Source organism: Cavia porcellus, unplaced genomic scaffold (assembly GCF_034190915.1).
Source record: "Cavia porcellus strain 051 isolate PalLab524CR breed Dunkin Hartley unplaced genomic scaffold, mCavPor4.1 scaffold_13, whole genome shotgun sequence".
NCBI classification, from domain to species: Eukaryota; Metazoa; Chordata; class Mammalia; order Rodentia; family Caviidae; genus Cavia; species Cavia porcellus.
In genome coordinates, this window is record NW_026947496.1 from 21,737,711 (window position 1) to 21,755,453 (window position 17,743).

Sequence of the window (17,743 nt, forward strand, 5' to 3'; positions counted from 1 at the left end):
TCACTCGTCGCGGGCCTTACGTTTGAATCATCACGCTGCGACCGCGTGATAGGCGAGGAGGAAAGAAGGGCGGGACAACTCACGCTCTCGGCCGTGAGGCACGTTGGGAAACGTAGTTCAGCGGGAGGATGCGGATTCTCGGAAAGACGACACGCGCGGAAGGAGACCCGCAGTGTTCCGAGGCACAAAGCCATTAGGGACGTATGCTGTTCGCTGTCAATTTAAAGTGTGAAGAGGCGTTTGCCGTGAATATAGTAAGCTCTTTCTGCTCTGCTTTTCTCCAGCAATTGGACAAGCAGGCAGAAAGTGAACAGTACAAGGACGGGAGCTAATGATAATTTATTAAAAAGAAAAGAAGGGGAAAAACCAGCGGTTAAACAATGACCGCGATTTTCAGGCCTCGAGCGGAATTAGAAAATATATACAGTTTCATTGTCAAACACCCAGGGCTAGAATTCTGGGTTCACTGCTCTACCTGTATGACCTTGGAACCCTCGAACCTTTTTGAGCCTGAGCTACATAAAATGGGGACTGTAAAATCCATCTAATAAAGCTGTTGGGAGGAGCAGACGTGAGTATACGTGGTGCACTTGGTGTATTTCCTGGTATACAGGAAACGCAACAAATGGTTACAATTAGAACCTATGTAGTTAGGTCATAATATGAGTAATGTGTTCTCAGTCATAAAAGTATACATGTATTACTGCAAATAGCATTATATTTAACAGAGTCAATAGGGAAGCCAGACTCAAACACTGACTCCACAATGTGAAGAAATTCTGGGAGCTGATAGATGTGGGTGACACTTGGATTCCTATTCACAGACAAAATAGTGGTCCAGAGAATTTAGGTCACTGAAATAGCCAAAGCTGGGACAAATCCCAACTTTCTATGGGTTGAAACATCTATATGATCAGGGAGAAAAATTTATTGTGAAAAACCATGTTCCATTTAAGGTAGTTTTTTTTTTTTACATTTATGATAATTTTGAGGTCAAATAGACTTAGTTTAAACCCATCACTTACTAGCTGTGTAGCCTTGGGGAAGTTACTGATCCTCTTTCTAAGCTTCAGTTTCCTCATCTGCAAATAGAATGAATATTTACCTCAACAGGGTGGTGAATCTTCAGAAGGAACAAATGTATACTTAACCCGTAACTGTTTAAATAGAAAGCATCTAATATTAACCAGCTACCACCTACAAATGATGAGCTATGAGACCTTTATAACATCCCACCACAAAACTGCCCAGTTCAAGTCACTGTTTAGATCATATATGTGATGTTGTGAAGCCAAACTTACAGTAGTTTTGGACCTAAATAAATCATGTTATACCAGACATAGTCCACAGAGGAAATCAATTCCAGTGGCACCTCTGACCATAACCACACCCAGACAAGTTGCCAAAGATTAAAACCAATCCACTTTCTCTCCTCTCCTGTCCAAGCTCTGTGCCCCTTCCACCACTAACTGCCCCATTGACTCTTCATGTAAATTCTTTTCCCTGAAGTACTTCATCTTTTTTCAGTAAAATGGTTTCTTTCTTTCACCTACACAGAAATCCCACTCTTTCACAATTCTTAGCTAGGTATTTGACAAGTAGTCCCCAATAAGTGAATTTACTGAGAAGGTCTGCCCTGAGTCTGTAATTTGGCTACCTATATAAGAGATTGAACTGTAGCCACATCTGGTTTTCCTTTTTCACTCACCAGAATCAAAATTTTCACTGTATTTCTTGGAAGGGACAACCCTCATGACCAAGTTTTGAAAGGAACTACTACTGCCATTCGGAAACTACAAATTTCGGAATAGAAAACTGTAACAAAAAATAGAGAATTTGAAGAGATATAGGGGCTGGAGGTTTAGCTCAGTGGCGTAAGCGCCTGCCTTGCAAGCAGGCAGTCATGAGTTCGATCCCCGGTACCGATAAAAAGGAAAAAGACAAAAAAAAAAAAAAAAAGAGAGAGAGAAATGGAATAATCTACATTTGAGGCTTGTACTCAATTGTTTCACAAATATTTCTTTGAAGAAAAATAATATGTAAGGGAACAAAATACAATGGTTCTGCATGCATGTGATTGACTGAAAACTGTACCAGAAAAATAAAGAGATAGGAGAAAATGTATATTAAATCTGGACCAATTTGCAGTCATCAGCATTCATGAAAAGTTATTACTAGTAGGCTGTCCCTCTACTGATAAATTTTTTTTCCCACATAACATGATGATCCTCTGTTAGCGATCAGCAAATACAGAAGGTACTGGCCCTCCTCTACCAGATGAGGAATAGCTAACTAATTACAAAGGGGCCTCATTTATTCTTCAAAGGCTAAGACAGTTCCAACTAAAGGACTATGTAAAGATAATTACAGAAAGTTAGGAAGTTCTATGGACAAAAAAAATGATGTATCTGCTATGATGTATAGTGAAGCAATTTATTTTGTCAAGATTAGTTTTAGATCTCCATGATGTTTCACTTATTTTCATGTAAAAATTATTACCAATTAGGGGCTGGGGATTTAGCTCAGTGGCATAAGCCCCTGCCTTGCAAGTGCATGGTCATGAGTTCGATCCCTGGTACCGGTAAAAGGAAAAAGACAAAAAAAAAAATTATTACCAATTATTTTGGTAGGAAAACAGTGAAGGAGTGGGATTTATATTCTATTTAGCAGTTTCAACTGAGAAATGCAAAGTGGACAGTGAGGTTCCGATTCCAGAAGGTTATTGGGGTTTTAGACTGCTTGTATTCTAGAAGAAGAAGGGTGATAGCAAAGAGAAGACATTTAAAGATTTAAATCATTATACTCTCATTAATTTATTCTGTTCTCTGTCATTGATGAATAAAGTAATACTTAAGACTAAATGCATTAAATAATATAATTAAATTTTGGCTAACTACATCTATCATTCCAACATATCATGAGATTATCCCTCTTCCTGTGTATATCACCCTGTGCTAGGTTTTGGTATATAGTTATTATATATAAACACATAATTTAGGGTGTATTTTAAATTCATCATTCTTAATTGGAAATTCAGTTTTGTTGGAAGAAATAATTACCAAATTCAGGAAGATTAATCCTATCTTAACATGCAAGACAGTCAATGAATCATCAACTGAGATTAATCCATTTAAAAACCTATTTATTGAGAGCCTGCTGTATTTTGGCTTGTTGTCAGAATTTGGTGTGTCATTGAATAAAACTGTAAAACAACTCTGTCCAGTTGTGCATTATACTTTACCATATTGTGGAATTCTCTTAAAGTTTAATGGATTATATTCTATTGAACACTAGCACTTAACACTAATAATTCACCTAAATATTCTATATTATAAATTCTAAACATATTGTATTAAAAACATATACAGAAAAGAGATTTAGCTCAGTGGCACAAGCACCTGCCTTACAAGTGCAAGGTCGTGAGTTCAATCACCGGTACCAAAAAAACAAAACAAAAAACAACAACAACAAAAAAAAAACACACACATTGAAGTAATTTTAGGCTTTTTTAGTTCGGATTTTTCTTTTTCTTTTTTTTTTTTTTTTTTTGTACCCGGAATCAAACTCATAATCTCATGCTTGTAAGGCAGGTGCTTATGCTGCTGAGCTAAATCCCCAGCCCTAAACACTTTGAAGGTATTTTGCTATAGAAAGTACTTTATTTGGTTTGGTTTAGTATCAGGAATTGAACTGAGGACCTTGCACTTGCCAGGCAGTCAGTTGTGCTGCTGAGCTATATCCCAAGACCTTTTAGTTTGGTTTTTTAATATAATTTATCAGTTACTTAGAAAACTAGACTTCCAACACTGTAAATATAAAATTACACCCTTCCCAAAATTCTAATTTACCAGCACTAAGTATTAAGCTTATTTTTTAACAGCACTTGTAGAAATGCTGGTATTTGTCAATCACTGACTTACTGTATTACTTTGAGACAGGGTCTTCCTATGTAGCCTAGGCTGGCCTCATACTTATGATAATCCACCTGCCTTAACGTCCCAAGTGCAGAATTACAGGAATGTGCCACCACACCTGGCTTTTCTTTTCAAGAGTAGCTGACTAATTATCATGGAAACAGCCCTATAATATCCATATTATCCACCACCAGAAAAACACCAACTACTCAGTTTGCACAAAGTGGCTTCAGGCCAGTCACCGATCACTGATCACAGCAGCCTCCCTGGGAGCTTGTTAGACTAAAGCACCTTGCCCAGACCCCTGATCAGAATCTGCATTGTGGGGCTGGGGATTTAGCTCAGTGGCATAAGCGCCTGCCTTGTAAGCAGGCAGTCATGAGCTCAATCCCTGGTATTGATAAAAAGGAAAAAGACAAAAAAAAAAAAAAAAAAAAAAAAAGAATCTGCATTGTAACCAGACTGCTAGGTAACTTGTATGCACACTGGATTTGAATAACATTCTTTTTCATTCATTCATTCATTCATTCATTCATTGTCTTTTTGAGACAGTTTCACTATGTATTTCAGGCTGGCCTTGAACTCACTTTGTAGCTATGACTGGCCTCAAACTTGCAGTGATCCTGCCTCGGCCTCCTGAGGGCTGGGATTACAGGTGTGTGCCACCAAGTCTAGCAATCGCACTTTTCAAAAATTAACTATGACTAGAATTTATTAAACAAACCTGAAATGTTTAGTCTACAACTGAACTTTAGTTGTGAAATATATTTGAGCATAGAGTTTTAAAGAACACTTTACTGGTTTTCAAATATCCTTTTTGTAAAACTTGTCTTTTAGAATTCATTCACAAGAAACAACGTAGAGTAAACCTAAATGAAGAAGACGTGAGCAGAGAGAATCTGTGACAAGAAATAGCCTACTCCTTGCTTAGAATTGCTATGATTTTTCTCTTTCTGAAGTGGTCACAAAGTCATTTTTGAGGCATAAAAACAAGCAAGTATTCCAGCAGGGGAATACCCTTGAAACTGGATTGCCATCTAATATCCAGAACGCTAAATAAGAAGTCAAGCAATTTTTTTTTTTTGTCTTTTTCCTTTTTATCGGTACCGGGGATCAAACTCACGACTGCCTGCTTACAAGGCAGGCGCTTGTGCCGCTGAGCTAAATCCCCAGCCCCCAAGTCAAGCAATTTATAATAAAATCTACAGACTTTACCTCCTTAAACTATGAGAGCATGAATGATAGTATTTTTCAACTTGACAAATAAAAAAGTTAAATAGATCACTGATTTCTAGTAACTTGACCTCTTATATCAATGCTATGAAGCTAATATTCAGATACAATATTTTCTCCAAAAACTACTTATGGAGAAGTTTAATTTTATAACTATAATGCACCCCTTGCTCCAAAAATTTTCTGAAGTTGATTATCAAAAGTATTTTTTCTTGGGGCTGGGTATTTAGCTCAGCGGCATAAGCGCCTGCCTTGCAAGCAGGCAGTCGTGAGTTCAATCCCTGGTACCGGTAAAAATGAAAAACACACACACAAAAAAGAGTATTTTTTCTCAGCTCTCTGGAATTGTTCCAGCCAAGCCTAGGCTGGTTGGTGACTTAGTGCAACCCTGTCTTGAAAGAAAAAAAAGGAGGGAACTGGTGATGTAACTCAAGGCAAAAACCTTGGATTCGATCCCCAGTAATACCCCCTTCACATGTATTCTTTCTTTGCTTTCTTTTTTCTTTCTTTTTTTTTTTTTTTTTAAAGCGGTACCGGGGATCGAACTCACGACTGCCTGCTTGCAAGGCAGGTGCTTATGCCGCTGAGCTAAATTCCCAGCCCCCACATGTATTCTTTCTACAACACACCTACAGTCCTTGACTCCTACAAGTGTGACAGCCAACAAAATTATCAAATGCAAAAAATGAAAAATCGTATTTAAAGGAACCAACATATCTTTCTCATCATGTAGGCCAAATATAAATACATTTGTGTATGTAGACATTTACCCATCAAAGTAACTAATGAGATAACCAAAGTCTGTAAAGAGCCAGCTTAGGAATTCCTGTCTCTCATTAACCCTACAGTAATCAAATAAGACTTGAACTGGCAGTTTCTAGGGCATACCTTTTCCTTTACCATCTGGTGAGTCTCACCCTCACCAAAGTGAGCCGAAATTAAACACCAGTATTATTGTTTTCATTCACCCCTTTTCACAAAGGAAGCTATATTCTTACCAAAATGAAAATCTGGATTTAGAATATCCTTATTCTCCATTATCACAGGTAGCAGAGTAGACTGAACAGAACAAGCATAAATGCTAGTTATGATAATTTCCAGCCAACACCTATGACTCAATAATATCCTGGGGCTTTATAGCTCACCTTGCTGGGGTCTATGAAAAGGACAGTAGTATATCTTAAAGTACCAAAAAGATGGTTCTTCAAGACCAAAAGCGAACAACCAAAAGAATTCTTCAAAAAGTCTCCAAAGCAAAGATGCATAAAGTTATACAATTCTGTACTCAGTGTTAAACATGGCAATATTGCCGAGCAAAGCAAAGCAACTACAGACTTGAGCAAAACCTGTTTAAACACCCAGCTAGGGAAAATGATCTTCACACACAAAGCTTAAGTTCTAGCTCATTCGGATATGGTATATACAATAGAAATGTCAAAGCAGACTATAGGTCTCCAAACAAGCCTAAGCAAAATAACCAATAGCTTTCTCAGATCACTGTTAAATCCAATCCATACTTTAAATTAGTGACAGTTGGATCCTCTCTTTTTCATTTGCTTCATCCTAAAATCTTCCTCCTTCGGAGAATCAGCAGTGTCTCATAAGTACCTCTGACAGGAAGCACCTGCTTGTTGGCTCATCCTTGTCACCTGAAGTGCTGAGACCAGTGATTGACGTTAGCCCCGGCTTTGCTAACACTTGAGTGTAATCACTTCCCTTTCTCAACGCAGAGTCCATGTAATATAGCAGTTCCTCTGCAAAGAAGTAGTGGTCTGCTGCTGGGGGCCAATCCACAAAGAGCACTCGGAATAGAGTCCTGGGAAGAAAGCGCCACTCATCTTCCTGCTGGTGGCTGTGGTGGAGACCTCTCTCTGAATTCCTCATTCTAGGTTACCTTTGAAGCTACACTTCCTTAAACACCGGCCACATCCTTGCCCTCAAGGTTTGTTTTCTGACTTTTCCCTTTCATTGCCCAATGACTAACTTTTGTACAGTGTCCTTTGAAAAGTATAAAAAACTGAGATGGAAGGGGAAAATGCAACCATTCTCAGAAATCGTCTGTCCTAGTTTCGAGATAAGGAAAAGTACAGTGGCTGGTTCCAAACAAGATCGAAACAAGACAGAGCAGACCATCTAAATGTCTCTGGCAATTTTCTGCTTGAGATTTCCTCTATTTACAAGCAATATAGAAAAGACGAGACGAAAGTTTAAGAAATGAGGTGAGAGAAAAGAGAGGGAGGCTGAGACCATCAGAAGAGGAAAATAAACTTTAAATTCTGGCAAACAGTTGACACCAGCCAGTTTTGAAAACATCACAAAATGTTCTGCCAGGTTTATGGCCAACCTGAACTCACCTTTGGTGTATTTTCCCTCCATCAGTGTTCTGGGGCCAGATTGGCTTGTTGACCCAAATTCAAAAGCTGTAAAATAAATGAAGGAAGATGAGTGATACCTTGTAGAAATGGTGTTACAGAAGCTCAGTGTCACTTACTAGCACCATAAATAATGAAAGACCAATACATAATAGATAGGAAAGAAGAGACCCTTCTTACTGTCCCTGTATTTTCTCCTTAACACTTTATAGTCACAGTGTGAGGCAAAAACAGGATAAATAGTTATCGAATGCATAAATGTATATTTGATTTCTCAATTCCTTATTTCCCTCCACTATTGTGTAATGCAAATTATCTGTGTTTACAAAAATGCTTTGAAAGGAAAGTTGTTACAGTCATATTTTATTGTTAAAACACTTTAAGCCCCCCTTTCCTTTCAAGCACAGTTTTGCTCAGATCATGTACTAATTGCACGTCAGAGGTAGACAATATAATCACCTATATGTAATCAGATTAACAGGACGCTTGTCTTCAGAGATAATACAGTATTATATAAGAAATGAACTGGGGCTGGGGATTTAGCTCAGCGGCATAAGCGCCTGCCTTGCAAGCAGGCAGTCGTGAGTTCGATCCCAGTACCGGTAAAAAGGAAAAAGACAAGAAATGAACTAGGGCTGGAAATTTAGCTCAGTCAGTAGCACAAGCACCTGCCTGGCAAGCATGAGTTTGATCCCCAGGACCAAAAAAAAAAAAAAAGTATCAACTAAAGAAAGATACATGCAATACTCAAAGCAGGCCCTTGAAATAGCATTCAGGGAATATATATTCTACTCACTTGTTTTGGAGCTAGACACATGATGGGCGCAAGTAGAAATGGTTGTATCGCTGCTTTACTTTTTAGTATTTTGGTTACATATTTATGCACCTAAATTTTCTTTGTAAGTACATTTTGGATGAATGGCTTTAAGCTTATGTTCTCGATTTTAAGCAGTCTTTCGGGCAGACTACAAAAGCTTTAGATAAACTGTCGTGGTCTCCACTCCCCAGTTCAGTGGACTGTGCTCCAGACCCAGGTTAGAGCACCTGAGCTGTAGAGCGAATCTTCAGCTAAGTGTCTTTAGAAGTGAGCTTCTTAGGAGGAAAGGCCAGGTTTCAGATGGTACTCAGGACAGAGATACTTTAGAGTTGCATTTGCAGAGGGACAAATCGTGTCCCCAGATCATCACAGTTACTAGATACAATCTCCCAGAAGTGAGGACAAGGCCTAGGGGCACGATTTGTCCATCTGGCCCCTTAATCTAGGGGCTTGCCATTCATTCCCTGCGCTGCTCAGGTGTGGATACCTCCTGCAGCTTCTGTGCCATCGTAAGGTTCTCAGCAGTGCAGCCACTCCCTCTAGGGATCTGGCTCCCAGTGTCTCCCCAAGCTCTTTCCCCTAGGAAGGGTCTAGAGCCCCTCCAGACCAGAGGACACAAGGGCACCTGGTTCACTAGGTGGGCCTCCTTTCTCTAATTCTCCCTGCCTACCTCACCTTTTTCTGGGGGTGGCTGGAGGGAAGCTGAACTTTTCCTCCTCCAGCTCCCAAATGCTTTTCCTAGTTTCCTAAGAATCTTAAGGCTTTGGGAAGACACTGAAACATTATTTCCTTTTCACAGAGGAAAATGAACACAGAAGAATTTAGCTGCTTGAAAGAGGAGAGAGAAAATAAGAGAGTAAAGAAGAGTATCTAAACGATCTAACTTTAAACATCAGGAGCCTTTTTGTTCCAAGGCCAGAACTAAAAGTCAGAACCTAGTTTAATTTTTGTCTTTCCATAACCATCTACAAATTTTACCATCAGCATCAGATGGGAAACATTTACAACAGAGATTCTCATGCCTATGGAATTCCTGGGGTTGGACCTAAAAATCTGTGGTGTGGTGTGGTGTGATATGGTGTGATTTGGTTTGAGAAAGTGTCTTGTTATGTAGTGCAGGCTGGCCTCAAACTCATGGGGATCCTCCTCCTGCCTCAGCCTCTTGGCTGCTAGGATTACAAACATATGCCACCACTCCCGGCATGTGTGTTGTGTTTTTGCTATGTTTGGTAGTGGGTATTGAACTCACAGCCCTGCACATGCTAAGCTAAGCATGTACTCTACCCTAAACTATATCCCAACTCCTAGAGAGCTTTTAACAAACTTCCAGCATTTTTATTTTCTACGCATTCTGGCCTCTGACCTCCTTTTGGGTTCACTTCCTGGAAGTAATTTTCTTTGCCATGTCCTGTCTTCTGCCCCTTTGTTTCTAACTCCTGGAGTGGTCAGAGCCAGTTAAAGATCGCTGGCAACCAAAATCTCATGTGTAGTTCCGAGTCCATCTTTGAAAGGGAAGATTATGCAGAGGCCTGGAGGATACTCACTTGTCTAATGTTAGTATTGTGTCACGTTATCATCCTTCAGTGTCCTGTGTATATTTCAAGACGAAAATCTACGACTCACGCACCACCCATTAGAGCATCCCAATAGTGTATATTCAACCTATAGCGAATACAGAAATAGTTCCCAGAGACCTAAATGCCAGTTGATTTTTATGGAAAATCATCAGTATATATAGGCATTCTAGTTTGTCAAGGTTTGAGATAATCAGAGAGGAAAGGGTCTAAGAGATTATATATATTCCTAAAGTGGATAAATTACAAAAGAACATTTTTTAAATTGCTTGTTTTAATTTCTTGAACCCTTCCTCGAGTTATCTGGAGGGATCAAGTTCACTCCTTTTTATGAGAATTTGGCTAGGTGGGCAATATCATCAGTTCATTTAATTTCAAATTAAGGTTAGGAGTGCTCAGTTCAATTGGATTATGTCCTACAGAGTCATAGTGGAGATAACGACTAAGAATAATTCACACACAATGATTGGGAAGACTCACCCCCGGGGGATGGGTGTTGATATTGCTAGAGTTCCTTATGGTTGGTGACCTGACTTAACAAAAAGTCATGTATTGCCATTATGACATCAGAATACTGCTCCATATTAAATAACAAAGCAAAGGGGGTTTTAAAAAATGGGCACATGGGCAAGCAGAGGAGCAGATACAGAAGTAAACTTCTTGGAATTAAGTAAGTTATAGGAATTACTTCGTTTATGTCAAAAACTACCTCACTCCAGGTTTAAATTAGTAAGACGTACCTATTTTCCTTTAAAGTTAGGCAGTAAGGCGGGCTTGTGGTGGCTCATGCCTATAATTCCAGCACTTGGGAGGCTGAGGTGGGAGGATTGTTTGGGGTTCGAGACCAGCCTGCGCTACAAAGTGAGCTCAAGGCCAGCCTGAACTGCATAGCCAGGCCCCGTCTCAAAAAAGACAAAAAAAAAAAAAAAAAAAAAAAAAATGAAGTTATGCAGTAGCAGTACCTCTTCCAAACTGATCTGGAAGTGTTTTAACTGATGCCAACTATCCACCAAGCATCCTGCTAAATGGCATAAATGAAGAATAAAGAAAAGCATTTTCCTGAACAGAATGTCTTTGTCCCCCAAAAGGATGGTACAGACATGAAGTTAGGAACCAGAAAAATCAGACTTTGTAAGCCGGAAGAAACAACCAAGTTCTTCGCCAGCCCCACAGCCAACAGGTAAGTTGTTTCTTCAACTTCCCCTGTAAATGCCAATTCTATTTGTATCTGGGAATGAAGTCCCATGCTTCCTGAAGCAGGGTGGGTGGCCTGGATGGGGACAGCTGCTTTTCTGAGTGGGAATCAGGAGTTCTAGGGCCTGCTCTGGGCACTTAGTCTCTGTGGCCCTGAGCCACAGGCTTCTTTTAACAGTTCTCACCAAGTGTGCCCTTGGCAGAAAAGATGATTTACAGCTGGGCATGGTGGCACATGTCTGTAACTCCAGCACTCTGGGAAGCTGAGGCAGGAGGATCATAGTTTGAACCTAGCCTTGGTGACTTAGTGAGTCTCTCAGAGAAACATTCCGAGGAGATAGCTCAGTGGAATTGCCCAAATTTCATGTCACAGTACGGTGGGGCACTCGTCCTCAATCCTATGGCTTTTTTTTCCTGGTGTGAGAATTCAACGTAGCACATTGCACATTTTACGTATCTTTCCCACTGAGCTACATCTCCACTCCTTTTTATTTTGAGAAGGTCTTGCTAAGTTGCCCAGGATGATCTTGAACTTACCTCTCAGGGATTACAGCATACTGGTTTACTAGCTGAAGCTGGTACTAGTGTTGCTTTACATAGTTCTTCTATATTAGACAAAAGACCTTATTGTTTGGGGGTAATTGTTTCCATTTTATTATTCATTTACATTGAATATTTTGTTTCATCATAAGAAACTGAGGCCCAGAGTGCATACATAGCCTATGTTCTCAAAGTCCCAGTGGGTGACTTGCTGACACAATGGATATCTTCTGATTTAAACTCCAGTGTGTTTTATACTATAGGGTGGTGGTATTTTGTTCACTGATTGCTAAAATCTTATTCTTTATTAATAAGCATCTTTTACTTCTTTCTTGTTGTTGGCAGAGTAGGATTGGCAGCAGCAGGATGACAGAGGTGTCTACCACTTCACTTCAAAGATCTCTCCTCAGATTTCTCATGTGTTTCCAGGAAGAACATTTATATTGGCAGTTGATTCTGGGATATTAACAGTCCATGTAAAAGGAAAAGTTATTTAATTTACACATGTGCTATTACCTCATCCCCAAAATAACTGAAGGAAATTCCTGTAAAAAACTAGTGGGAAGCCAGGCATGGTGGTTCATGTTTGTAATCTCAGCACTCAGCAGGCTGAGGCAGGAGAATCGTTGTGAGCTCAAGACCAGCAGGGGCTACAAAGTGAACTCAAGGCCAGCTGAACTGCAATTAGTGGGAAAGAACAGATCAGTAGCACCCTATAGTCTCCTTCCTTCTAGGAAATCTGTTTCAGACTTTACCTTAACATAGTTAATTTTTCCTTGTGAGCCTCTATTCATTAATCTGTACACTGGGGTCACATAATTTAAATTCTTGTTGTGCGTGATAATGCTCCCAGTTGTTTGCCATCGACTGTCAAACTCTCCAGGATTTGAGATGGAGGCGGGGCATAGCAAGAGGCAACCTCTGGTAAAACATGGTAGGTTAATCATACAATTTTGTGTCTTATCCATTTTCTCAACTTATTGCATGTGACAATGATGAGGATAAAAGTATTAAGCCATTAGGGGAAAATAAACAAAGACCCAAATGGACAAAAGACTATCAAAATGTTGGGAGAGGAAAAGCAAAGACAAAAAAACAAAAAACAAAAACAAAACAAAACAATAAAACTCCTTTAGCAGGCAGAAGACAAGGAGATGGTATTTCTGACAAAATTAGAACTCCAGGAGGTTCTTACTGCTGTGGAAAGCTGGGGACAGTGCGTGGCTGGAAACCAGATGGGTTTGGTGTCTGAGTCTCGCACTATTGATTCCTAGTTCTCCTCTCCTACCCCAAACAGCCAGGAGGAGAGGACCTTTCTCTCACCTTCACAACAGGGGCTCATTCTCCAGAGAACCTAGCATTCCAGAGGTGGTCTGGTTCAATGTATTCATTTGTACAGAAACAAGTGGACACCTGCAAATTGAATACAGGGTAGTACACAGCCCTTTCCCCCACTTTTCATCTAGAACATCACAGTTCCTACAGTTAATTCCCCATACCTTCAAGCTACAGTGTTCTTTGGATAAAAAAGATCCTTAAGTGAAAAACAGGAAGGCTATGTTCATATATTGGGTTATGGGTTTATTGGGATTTATTTTGACCTTTTTTTTCTATCTGCTTTTCTGTGCCTTTTAACATATCACTTGTTATGCTTGCCTTCCCGGCCCCCGACTTTATTTTCTTTGAGACACAATCTTGCTATGTAGTTCAGGCTGGTCTTGAACTCATTATGTAGCCCAGGCTGGCCTCGAATTTGCAGGGTCTTCCTACCTCATCCTTCCAAATGCTGAGGTTATGGGTGTGCACCAACATGTCCAGCCTGGAAACTATATTGTGTTTTCTTTTTTTTTTTTTTTTTTTTTTTAGTGGTTACTTTAAATTTTAACATGAATTACCTAAAATTGATCTGTAGCTAGATCCTCCTCCAACTCAGTAGAGGTACTTAGAATATTTCTACTCCAATCACTCCTCCTCTGTTGACAGTTTGAGTTTCACTTAATTTTTATTACTCCCATACAAGTTTCACTGATGCTCATTTAGATTTATCCACACATTGACCAACTTCTTTGCTCACCACTTTTACCTCTTATTCATTTTTCTGGACTTAATTTTACCCATCCTTAAAGTACTGTTTTAAATAGTAAGAGTCTCTTATAAGTGGAAAATTTTTTCAGTCTTTACCTCAGTTATTATCATGTCCCATTTAAAAAATTTTTAACCTACTGAAGATTAAAATACACTTTCAGAATCTGGGAGCTATTCCACTGTCTGATGACTTCTGTTGGTGTGTTTGACAAGTCTGCTGTTGTTCTAATTGTCTTTCATTTATTTCATGTTCTCTAAATATTTTCAACATATTTATGTTTGGTGTTTGGCAGTTTAGTATGTCTAATTGTTGCCTTGTAAACTTTTCTCTGTAGGGACTTATTGTATTTTGTGAATCTGATAATTAATGCCTTTTATCACTTTAGACAATTTTTAGCAATTATAGCTTCTTCTTTTGCCTTTCCCCATTCCTGCATGCTTTTCCTTTGATGATCGTATTAGAAGTATACTTGTCTTGTCATCCTTTCCTTATCTCAGTTAACCTCTTCTGTACTTTGCTTTTTTATCTAACTGTGCAATGGTTTCAGTACTTTAAGTCTCTCATACACTTACTTTGTTCTTCAGTTTCTATTCTGCTATTAACACATTTTTTTTGAGTTTAATTGATCTCAATTTCACCTCAAATTTTGCCTCAAGTTCTTGGTTCTTTTTTCTAAGGTCCTTGTTCTTACTGCCTTGGTGACTTCCAAAAGCTAAGCTACTCCATGAAAAAAAGTATGTCATCCATACTAAGAGTAAAGAACCACAGGGTCAAAAGATTTGTAGGTAAGAATGTGAATCTGTTTAATATTAACAAATATTCTTACTGTAGCGTAAGAGATTTCATATGCAGTGCCTCCATAGTCATGTAAACAACCCCATAAAGCAGATGCTGAAGCTAACCCCATGTTTAGAGAAGAAAAATGAACCATAAGTGAAAGATTTGATAAGAATATAAAAGATAAAAATTGGTAGAGCTGGTTTTGAAAACTGTCTTCATCGGAGTGTGTTAGTGTCAAAATAAATGTAATAGCCAGGTGTGGTGGTACACACCTGTAATCCCAGCACTCAGGTAGCTAAGGCGAAAGGATCACCATGAAAAAAAAAAAAAGACGGACAGTTAGATTTGACTCTTAGTTTTGAATTTTCAGCAGAAAAGGGAAAACTGCAGGAAATGACATTCTTCATTCTCCTAGTCAGTTTGGACACTTTGCCATCTGTGTTTCCTTTGTTCTTGTAAAGAGATGAACCATAGCTGTTGACTGAAGTTTAGGGCACTATCATACAGTTCCAGTGAATAGGTAGGTAAGATCTATGGAAAAAATAAGTTTATTCTAGTGTAAGCTGCATAGTGTCTTCCTTACAAAAAGTAAAGAAGTGGGGGAGGTAGCTTAATATTAAGTGAGAATCCTGAAGTATTACTCTATTCAGGTGATTGTCACTCTCAACAATAATATCATGATAGCATGGACATTTCAAATGTTGAGATCTCCCCCTAAAATCCTATTGCTCCAATCTAATCATTGTGAAAAACACTGGACAGATCTAGTATAGAAACTCCTGTAAGATATTTTACTGTACACCTTAAAAATGTTAAATGATGTCCAAAGTAAGTCAGATACTGTCACAGCCAAAGGAACTCAAGAAGAAATGACAAGATGTCATGTGGCATCCCAGACAGGATCCTGAAAGAGAAAATTAGGAATTAGGTAAACACTGAGGAAATCTAAATTATGAAGTTTCACTTATGTGAATATATAACAATGTTTGTATACATAGGATATATAGTATTTAAAATCATTTTTAATGGGTAGGAGGGAAAGTCTTTTAATGTAAATGTCAATAATATTGTAAAGGTGGCTCGTGCTCCTGCCTTCCTGTTGGGAATAAAACCTCAGGTCTTCCAACACAGTTCTGATACTGTGCGACTCTTCCATTCAGTTACTTCCGAGTACCTGCTGTGTCCCCGACCTCACACTAAGCAATGGGAACACAGTGCTACATAATACAGGCAGCGGCTCTGCTGCACAGAGCAGGTAGTTTAGTAAGGGAAGAAACCAGGAAAATTTAAGATTATTTAACTATATAGCATTTACAGTGGTATCAAGGAGAACTACAGCACCTCTCGTGAACAAGAGGAAAAGCCCAGTGTCATCTGAGGAATTATCAAAAGACTTCTCTAAGGGATTTGCTTAAGCTAACACTAAAAGGATGTATCACATTTTACCAATAAAATAATCCCATCTTTGCCAGTATCTTCAGCAAGAAAGGCCTGCATTCACAAACTTTTCTTCAGTTGGCAGTTTTATTCACAATGTTAACCATTAATATTCCTTGCCTTAACAGGGAAACAGGTTTGGAGTTCCCTGTTATGGGGAAAGTCATCACACAGCCATGCACTTCTGCCTCTAGAAGCAGATCTGAAAAGAATCAAATGGGAAAATATAAGCCAAAGTTTCTGATCCTTTGCCTTTACCAAGAATATTCACATAGTTTTGATCCTTATTATTAAAATATCATTTTAAATATTCTGCTTATACCCTCATTTTTCCAATTTGGTCAAGTTGGATTTTTATATTCATTTATAGGTTCCAGGTGGCATTGCTTTGACCAATAGCTTCAGCTATGTAACTTCTAACTAGGGGTGATTTAAAAATGTCTCCACATGATTTTACAGTGCTTTTCTCCAAAGGAAGAGCCCAATTCTCCTCCTCCATGGGAGCCTGACTTTAGGATCTGCTTCTAAAGCCTAATGCATGCAGTGTGAAGGAAGGGAGGAAGTGAGACTTCGGAGATGAGGTCATGAAAGGGATTGTGGCTCCTGAACCACGCACTTTAGGGAAACCTGCGGCCAAAGCACCAGCTTGCCAGTTGTGTGCACAAACACCCTGAAAGTGGACCCTCCACTTTCTGGCTGACATTGACTACAGTTTATTAGAGATTAGAACTAAAACTACTGATTTACCCACACCTGAATTTTGGAACCAAAGGAATGGTGTGAAGTCTGCTGGACGTGGTGGCTCACCTGTAATCCCAGCATCCCAAGAGACTGAGGCAGTACTCCAAGTTCACCCTATCTTGGGCACCTTGATGAAGACCCTGTCTTAAAATGACCCTGTGTTGAATGCTGAGTACTGAAAAAAAAAGTGACATGGTAAATTTACTGCTGTTTCAAACTGCTAAAAGGGCAATCCATTATGCAGCAATAGATAATTATTGCTCTCTATCCTAACTAAAATACACTTGCATATACAAAGACTAGTGTAAAAACTATGAGCAAATTGTCATCTGCATGTAAAACAGCCGTGAGTAGAGGTGGTACTGAGGTTAGATATTATATACTTGTTCCAGTGATTTTTTTTCTTTCTGGAAGTTGTCCCAGCTAGGTATTTAATGTCTGATGTTAGTAAGGAGGCTCAGTCTATTTGCAGTTAGCCACATACTAGGTATATTATACTGATTCAACAAGGGTGATGAAGCACACAAAGGTGTGACTTTTCACTGGTATTTTTCTTTAACAACAACCACGAAAAGTGGTTCCACTGTGCTGTGACATCCCCAAATCTGCTGCTGCTCGAGGAAAAGACAAACAGTAACAGAGAAATGTACTATATTCATGGTTTGACTCAGATGCCCACCAAGGAGGTGAAGACCCAAAATAACTGCCCACAGCTATTAAAAGCACTGTTTTCCAGTTTTAAATGAACTAGTGCAATGCATTTTAGATATTGTGAAAGGGTCAAATGGCTTCATGCTCTGCTGACACCAAAATGGACCATTTTTCTCTGTCCAAGGTGATCTTTTAAAACTAAATTTCAAGCCTTACCCGTTTCTTCAGGCAACACTCATGCACCATTAATCAGCATCTGCTCCCTTCATGGATAGGGTCCCTGAAGTATGCAAAGGTCTCTTTCCCAGGCACTGGGAAAGTCTAGCTCCAAGACAGTGCCTGTAGTGAGGCGGACTCAGGTAATAGCTACCAAGATAACCCAGGCTTCATCTTGAGCCACAGTT

At 39.2% G+C, this 17,743-nt stretch overlaps 1 protein-coding gene and 1 long non-coding RNA gene across 2 annotated transcripts in view; one reads left to right on the top strand and one right to left on the bottom strand.

The window, feature by feature from the left end:
- Nup153 (nucleoporin 153) overlaps positions 1 to 1,097 on the bottom strand; it is a 70,025-nt gene extending 68,928 nt beyond the window's left edge. The window contains exon 1 of the mRNA XM_063259936.1: positions 1,026 to 1,097. Coding sequence (XP_063116006.1) covers positions 1,026 to 1,082 — 57 coding nt within the window. The 5' untranslated portion in view covers positions 1,083 to 1,097. The remainder of the gene's footprint in view (positions 1 to 1,025) is intronic.
- On the top strand, positions 440 to 15,636 carry LOC134478510 (uncharacterized). Its single transcript, XR_010051174.1, has 4 exons — positions 440 to 571; positions 6,878 to 7,089; positions 10,999 to 11,090; positions 11,990 to 15,636. It is a non-coding gene; the product is annotated as an uncharacterized LOC134478510 (long non-coding RNA).
- The last annotated feature ends 2,107 nt before the right edge of the window (positions 15,637 to 17,743 follow it).